The 8185-nt window shown below is 40.9% G+C and overlaps 1 protein-coding gene across 1 annotated transcript; it reads right to left on the reverse strand.

Annotated features, from left to right (window-relative positions):
• Positions 1–3721: 3721 nt before the first annotated feature.
• On the reverse strand, positions 3722–7534 carry LOC103707899 (annexin D1-like). The gene is made up of 4 exons (XM_088711435.1): positions 7426–7534; positions 7168–7313; positions 6867–7085; positions 3722–4222 (listed from the first exon to the last, which is right to left on the reverse strand). The coding sequence occupies exons 1-4, from the start codon at positions 7532–7534 to the stop codon at positions 3929–3931; spliced, it is 768 nt and encodes a 255-aa protein (XP_088567561.1). The 3' UTR covers positions 3722–3928.
• Between the last annotated feature and the right edge of the window lie 651 nt (positions 7535–8185).

An 8185-nucleotide genomic window follows, 5' to 3' on the forward strand; every position in this document is an offset into this window, starting at 1 on the left:
GTTCTGGCCTGAGCTGATGTTAGGCAATATGTTGTGGATATTAAGAGATTAGCAGTTGGAATGGTCTATGCTGTGGATATGTTGTGGTCTATGTTGGTGATTCAATATGGTGATTGATTTTCTTGTTTCTAGTGGTTTGTTGTATGTAGCTTTTATGTTAATCATAGTACTTGTCTGACAAAATCATGAAGCTATTATGGTACTGACTCCAGGAAGTTATGACGCCTTGATCTTGTCAGAGCTGGAAGTCCGAATGGTAGCCTGCCCACTGCCATGAAGTGGGATTCCAATTTAATTGCATGACTTGCATCATTGCTCTCCTTCCATTAGTTGAACAGGTTCTAACATTGCTTCTATTGCTTTTTATATGCTGATTCAACAATTTCTGCAGAGTCCTGGTTGAGCCATTGCTGGTGATATCATTCTGTTTTACCTCTGTATGCTGCCCAATGTGCAACTTTTTTTAAGATTTGGTCAGTGCAGCATGACCATCACTTTCTTTAAGAATAATTTAGCTGCTATCAATTATTTTTCTGCTGGCAATAGATTTATTTCTTAGTTCCCTGTTTCTTTTAGCAACTTTATTTACTGATGCATGGCGATTGCCCCCAAGTCACAACTTCAACCTTAAAATAAAAAAGATAAGGACGAAAACTTTGACCAGCATTAACCGATTCTAGGTCTGAAAATAGATTAGAAATGGATTGGATATAATATATCAATCTTGTAACCACTAAGCCCTTGCTCTAATGTTATTATTTCTAGCCAGTTGGGCAAGGGAATGGGGGTTGAATTCCAATTGGTGTACTACACCTGGCACTCACCTAACTTGAAACCAATGTAGGTTCAAGCTAGACTTAATTGTAATGACCATGCCTATGATATCTTCACTGTCTCTTGTTTAGCACAAGTGCACACCTTGAAGAAGATTATATTATATGAGGGTTCACATGTAACGACTCTTTTCCAGCCTCTATCATCCTTTTTTCGGGGGATCACTTGTCTCTTAGTGTGTAAGTGGTACTATAATAAGCTTCTACCTCATTATTGTCATGACTCTGCAACTCAATCCTTCCCTATCTCCTCTTAAGCTACTCATCTCTCCAAATACCATGTCTAGCTTTATCATCCTAACAACAAATCCTAACCCTACAAGAGGACAAAGGTAAGATCCATAACAACCTCCCCCCTCTTTTTTTTATACCATTCTTATGACATGCAGTAGATGAGACTTAAATATTTGTATTTGGCTCTCAAAACCTTTTCTAATGATTTATTTAGCCTATGAAACCCCCTTGGGGTTTTCACCCAAAATACAATCATATCATCCTATCATCATCGTTTAGATCCTCCTCTCTCCCTCTATATAATCTCGATCGCTTATCACTCCTTCGCCTCAAGAGGAGCATGAATTGCCTATCCCCCTCCTACAATTTAGTTTCCCTTTCCATCCTTGGATTAAGACCTCTCTTCTTAATCTAGCCCTTCCCTTTATCCTTTCATCTCATTGATCTAAAGAAATATAAACTAAGAAGAATAAGCTCATCCAATCCCAACCATACACCTCTATAATCCCCCCCTCCCCACTTTTAGCCAATAAAAACATGCTACTTTAAATTAATCAAGGCTACTAGTTCCAAAGAGTTCTCATCCTAGCTCTTAAATCAGTTTCTCCTCTTTCTACAAAATCTTGGCCATGGAACCCTAAAGAAACACAGAAATATATTCATAGCAAATCCTCTTGAATCTATATACATCATCAATTTCTTCCCTCACAACCTAGTAAATAGGATCTAGTCATTTAACAGCCCTTGGATCTAAATCTATCTCTAATTTAATCATAACCCTTGTAACATTCCTCTTGCCCTATAAATACCCCTTCATTATCCCCATAATTCGAGATAGAAATTAGGATAATAACGAGTATAGAGGAACTTTACCAAAGTTTTCTCTTAAACCTAGCCTCCATCCTTATACATACATATTTCTATCTTTGTCTAGCACTATGAAACCCTAATCCCTCCACCCTCGTAGCCTCTTGCAACCAAAGAAGTAGGAATATTAACAAGACTTTGGGTACTACATCTTTCTACTTTCTTCTTCCTTTATGTATAAAGTCCCGGTCTATAGATGGAGACAAAGCTTTTTCATGTTTTACTTTTCTCTTCCCCTTCCCTTCCCTTAGATCTTTGCACATCTATCTTATTCATTTCTGCTCTATTTGTTAGACTTTGGGTCTTCAACCCAAAATTGGGGTACCCATGATAGGCTAACCCAACCCAGTCCAATCCTATCCCGTAGGACGATGGACCCTACCTTGTGCATGGATTAAGTTCAATATTATTTTTATCATTTGGGATGATAAATTTTACTTTATCTTAATGACTTGGGGCAAGGAGACACATTTCGGTGTTTTCAAAAGTGAAACAGAAAAACCAGCAATCATGGTGCAAAATGAGGAGAAAATCGAGAGATTTCCATCGTTACTCTAGAAAGCTATAAGGCATTTGCGTTATAGTAAGAAGGTGCTTTCCTCTACGTGATTGCATTCTCGGCTATAAAATCAACCTAAAATGTCCTGAATATGCTGCATTCATGCTTTCTTGAGGTATGGTCCACCGAAAAAAAAAAAAAAATTTAATGCCCGTATCACTCTCATCACTCTTAGCATAAGGTAGGCCTCGATCCAGCGGAGGGCGGATGCCATTGGTTGGCTCCATGCGCGGCGCCCTCTGCTCACCCGAGTCTCTTTGTTCTTATCCCTGGGGAAGTGAAACGGAGGGCCGTCCCAGAGCTCCGAGGACAAGGACGAGGTCCGCGTCGCCAGGGTGGCGTGGGGTCTGCAGCCTTCTTTCAAGGCTCCAATCCTCTCTCCTTGGACAACCACCAAAGGGTGCATTTCTGGATCCATTTATTTTTATCTTGCAATCATCAATCAGACGCCTCATGTTTTGCTTTTGGAATCAACTGAATTTTCCAATTTGTTGCTACCTCCTTGAATCATGATCTTTTCTTTACCTCACTCTCTTTCCTTGTGCTTTCAGCTTAATTAATTGGCTGACCAAGAAGAGCATGCATGTCTCAATGCATGAACTTCTGTGAAAGATTTTTTTTCTCTTTATTCAAGTTTTACACATCCTATATTTGAGATCGTTAAGTGGTTTAGGACTAACCAGGATTTTTAGGTAATCTCTACGCAAATTGATCTTTTGACTTGGCTGGCTTATATAATTAGTCGCCTATATTATGATAGATCTTGTTTAAATCTCATTCTAAAGAAGCCATGTGAGTGGAATATAAGTTTAGATATGCTGGGTGGGTTAGAGAACGAATCAATTATATATAAATCTATAAAACATATATACTATTTACTGCCCCATAAATATAAACAGTTACCTGATAATGACGCATCTCTTGTAGACGCCACTGTGCCATCAAAATATAAACAAAATTCCTTTAAATTTATAACCTCCATTTATGATTCATAATCTAGTGAGCTAAAACTTGATAAATCCAAGACAAAGCGTTATACTTGCTCAATCTAGCATCATATTTTTCTAGTTTTGTTCATGGTTAACTTCATGAAATGCTTGCATGTTTAGCTGATTCTATACATGATTACTAGAACATGATGGGGTGATTGCTAGCTGATTCTATAAAAATCATGCTTCAAATAGCATGCATGGCTAAGAGAAGAGCGAAATTTCCTACGAGACAGATGTTTATGAAGGTAAAAATCCACATTCATTAACATAGCACAGAACAGGAGAACAACCTGGCATGCTCCATAATTTACTACCGCACAAACAGGGAGGCTATCCACATCCGAGCAGGCCACCAACTTCTAAAACAGACTTACTTCAGCTTACTACCATTCAGTACCAGGATTTTTTTGAAAAGGGATTCAGCCAAGTAACCAGAACGCTCCTCAAGCTTCCTGGCCTAACAGTGCAAGAAGCATGGCTTCATAATCTCCAGAAGTGTCGCCCTTAATTGCGCGCTCGAGTGGCATGCTGTTTCTCTTCTGGTAAACCTCTGCAATCTCCTTCAAGTCGACCTCAGCACAAGTGGTTATGACTCGAGTAAGGGCATTCTCTTCCGTTCTCAGCCCGTTTATCGCCGACCGAATGACCTTCTCAAAATATCTTTCAGGGAAGCAAATGCAACGAATGGCGGCCCTCAGTGCAGCAAGGAACTCATCCTTGGGATCACATTTTAAATCCTGTGAAACCAAGCCAAAACCCAGATAGGAAGAAGCTCAACAATAGAAGTTGGGATGCAGCTTTTGGGATGTTAAATGCAGCAAGACAACAGTTTAGATTCCATCCAATTTTTAGTTTTTAGAGAGAAATTCCACTAGTGATTAGGGGAAAATTCTTTCCACAATGATTCTGACATAACTAATAAAACATGAACAGGTTGGATGGAGTAGAGAAATGCTGTCGCTGCCAGAAAGTTGGCATGCAGCAAAAGATTCATAATTCAATCAGAGACACATTATAGAAGCTTTGTTGTCTGAATCAAGAGCAGGTGTGAACAGATTCAGGTGCAGGAAAGCGGATGTGGAGCACTGGGAGAATTTGAAAAAAAAAAAAAAGAAGAAAAGAAAAGAAAAAAGGTTAAAACAAAAGCAAGATTGCATCAAGATTCCAAAGAGTCTACAACATTGAGGCAGAAGATTTTATCCACTAACTATAGATGTAAGGATCTAAACGTAGGTGTTTGCCAATTTCAAAGAAGTATTATTATCAGATAAGGAGTGACACAGATTAAGGTTAAAGTGCTCAACAAGCCAAATAAGGTCGGATAGCTATTAGCAGGAAGAGCATAATAGTGCCTCAAATTACCTCATCGAACTTTGACATGGAGCACAGGGGTATCTGATTAGCCTTGGTGAATGTCATAAAGATGGGTGGAGGGAAAAGCTTCAAATGGCAAAGCATATAGCACCATGTAGGAATGAATGAAAAATTATATAGAATGAAACATACAAGAAAATTTTAAAGAATAAAGGTGTAAACATCTATTGGAGCAAAAAGGAACCAAGAATTTGCACAATTTTCTTTTAAGGTGAAAAAGCATGGGCTACAAGATGAAATTTAGAAACAAACAACAAAAAAAAGAGGAATTGAAAAAGGAAACCATATGACAATAACACATAAACAGCACACTTATCATGGTTGAGAATCAACAAATACTAAGAATGAACATAATCAGTACAGCTATCAAGAATCAACTAATAAACTCCTCGTATGAGAAATTAAGCACCGACATTGGTTAATGAAGGAAAAGCTTAACTAAAAGAAGTGTGTTTACCTTGTTAACTGAATTACCAAACTCATCATTGTAGTGATTAAATGTTGCAACCAGTTGTGCCTTGCTCCTCGTAGCAAGGATCCTAATAAGGTCTTCATGGTTGTAGGCCTTACCAGAGATCTTCTCATGCAGCATCTTGGCTTCTGATTTTGCCAAAGTCAAGTTGACCTCTGCATTTTCATAGCGGTATGCACTTACAAGTGGCACCAAAAGCTGAAACACTGAATGACCTCTAGTGAATAACCCACAAAATAAGATCTCATTGCTTTCTATAGTTGCTCTTTATTCTGTTTTTCTTTTGTTCAATTCTACATCAATAGTTTACCCCCTCTCAAAAGTGTGAGAGATTGGGCGCCGCAGGAAAATACTTATGCTTTAACAGACAATTAACACAGGGTCTGAAACTGAACAACTTTTGGTAACCGGCTTACAAAGTGAACATCTTTCAGCAAACAGTCTGCTAATCCTGTTTTGCTTAAGCTTCTGGATGGAAACATCTTCCATTGCAGGTGGTCAGTATTCAATGTAATGATGGTATAACCACCTTCACTACACCAACTAACAAAACCATCACCTTACTCTACCACTTAATCGCATTGAGCTGAAGGTCTCAAAGCAAGACGCCAGAAAAAAAGAGGGGCGCTGGAGACCAGAAGTCTATTCCCCATGACCTATAGTACAACTACCCTAGTCCAAGGACAACATTTAGCGATGCAAGCGACCAAGAAGCACCTCAGTATATAAGTCTAGTTACCTACCTTTTTAGCAGAAAGTTCTTAAAAAGGAATCCCAATGATAAGCAAGAAGTGGCAGCTAAATATGGACATTCCACTCTCCCTCTTGTGCTTTCAAGAACAAATCAACACTTGGACTGAAGAAAAAGAGGGAAGAAATTTCACATACTACACTCAAGTGCAGAATGCCCAAGTCCAATGATATTGAAGAAGACAGAACCATAATCGAAGTTAAATATGATGACCACCTAGGAAAATTCGTGATAGAGAGATCAAATCCAAAGGATAAAATGAGCATCAAACCAAAAATCAATTGAGTAATAAACATACACTAGAACCCACAATGCCAGAGCCTGATCACTTCAAAGGTACATTAAACAGCAAAAAAAAGTTCCAGTTGGACAACTGCCAAACAAAAAAGTCTTCGAGCTGAGAAACAATATTGAAACCATATACCAATCAAGTAAACAGAAATAAATAATATTACACACGAAATTCCACGGTGCCAAAGTCCAGCGGCATTGAAGGCATTGTAAACAACGATCAAAGTTTAAATTTGACAACTATAAGTGAAAATCTTCATTCAGAGGTTAAACCCAAGTCACAAAAGAAGCATCAAAGGCATGGATAAAATAAGCAAAACAAAAATACAGGTTACTACAGTCCAAAAAAGCCACAACTTGATCTTGTTAAAGACACAGTAAAACAGCAGTCAAAACACAAACTTGATCATTGTCAAGCAAAAATTTCCATCCGGAGACCATATCCAGATCACAAACCAACCACCAAATCCTTTTTTTAACCCTTTGCAATTACCTTACGGAAATCCCCAGTGGTGTGGGCCGCCACATCCTCCTCGAGAGACCTCTTAAACCGCGCATGGTACGCCTGCCTCACCGCAAACAGCTCCCTGGAACTCCTCGCACAGGCTATCTCGATCAACACCCGGTTCCCGGGGCGCCACTTCCTCACCGCCTCGTTCGCCAGCCACGCATCCCTCTCCGCCGGATCCAGGGTCCACAGCAGCACAGCTCTCTGCTCTCAAATCCCTCAGATCTCAGCCCAAACCACATCCTGAAAACAGCAAAAAAGAAGAATCCTTGGAGACAAATCAAACCTCGAAGTCGCCGGAGATCTCTCCGTCGAGGGACTTGAGGAGGTCCTCGTTGTAGGTCTGGTGGTAAGCCTGGCGGATGGCGCGGCGCCGGGCAGCGGTGCGGTGGCCGAGGATGGAGATGATCAGCGCCTCATTTGTGCCCCAACCTGCCATAAAAACGAAAAAGAAATCATAAAGGATCGGTCGGGGTCATACTAGAGTTTATAAGGTTTCTGAGACAAGATTGCAGGCCCTTACTTTAAGATCCGGAGAGAAGACGAAGGGAGAAGGAAAACAAGCAGGGAATGATCCCTTCAAAGGCCTTGCGGAGCTGCTCGGCGTCCTCCGATGGAGAAGGAACGGTAGCCGGAACCTTGAGAGTCGCCATGGCTGAGCGAGAGCAATCGATCGAGAGAGAAAGCAGAAGGGAAGAGGTTTTGAAGAGGGACGAGAAAGGTCCAGGGTATCCTCTTCCTCGGTGCACGATAAATAATCCTGATCCCCCTACGTGTCGTCTGTGTGTTGGCTAATTCGATAAATCAACGGTTGGCCCTGAATTTTGGGTGGATGATTAATAAAATATGACGCGGGTGACATCCGCTGGGCAGCGGAAACGCTATGGAAGCCGGCAACGAACACGCCGTACTTTAGGATGCGTGTTTCGCCGCATCTTGGCCTGGTGGCTCTTACACGATCATTAAAGCGAAACGTTTCGATCGATGATGGTGCTCTCGAAATGAATGCTTCTGCTCGGCAGTAGATCCGAACTGCGGGCAATGAAATATACGGGACGGTGGGCACACCTTTTTCTATGCCACGTTTGCGGTGCCAAGCTAGCTATATTTCCCGCGCGACAATGGTCCTATTGCGATAGTATCCAGGGCACAGTTTTTGTCGTACTTATTTGGGATGCTCGTTTGTGGCCGTTGGATGTGGAAAAAGGTGGCATTTTCCGACGGTGGCAGGGCCTTTGGAGCAGGGGCAGAGGTACCAACGGCTATTTTTGGGAAGAGATTATATGGCTCGTGGCGAGGCGCAG

The sequence above is a fragment of the Phoenix dactylifera genome, chromosome 15, assembly GCF_051530095.1.
Source record: "Phoenix dactylifera cultivar Ajwa chromosome 15, Ajwa_hap1_PhDact_Kaust_v1.1, whole genome shotgun sequence".
Classification (NCBI taxonomy): Eukaryota; Viridiplantae; Streptophyta; class Magnoliopsida; order Arecales; family Arecaceae; genus Phoenix; species Phoenix dactylifera.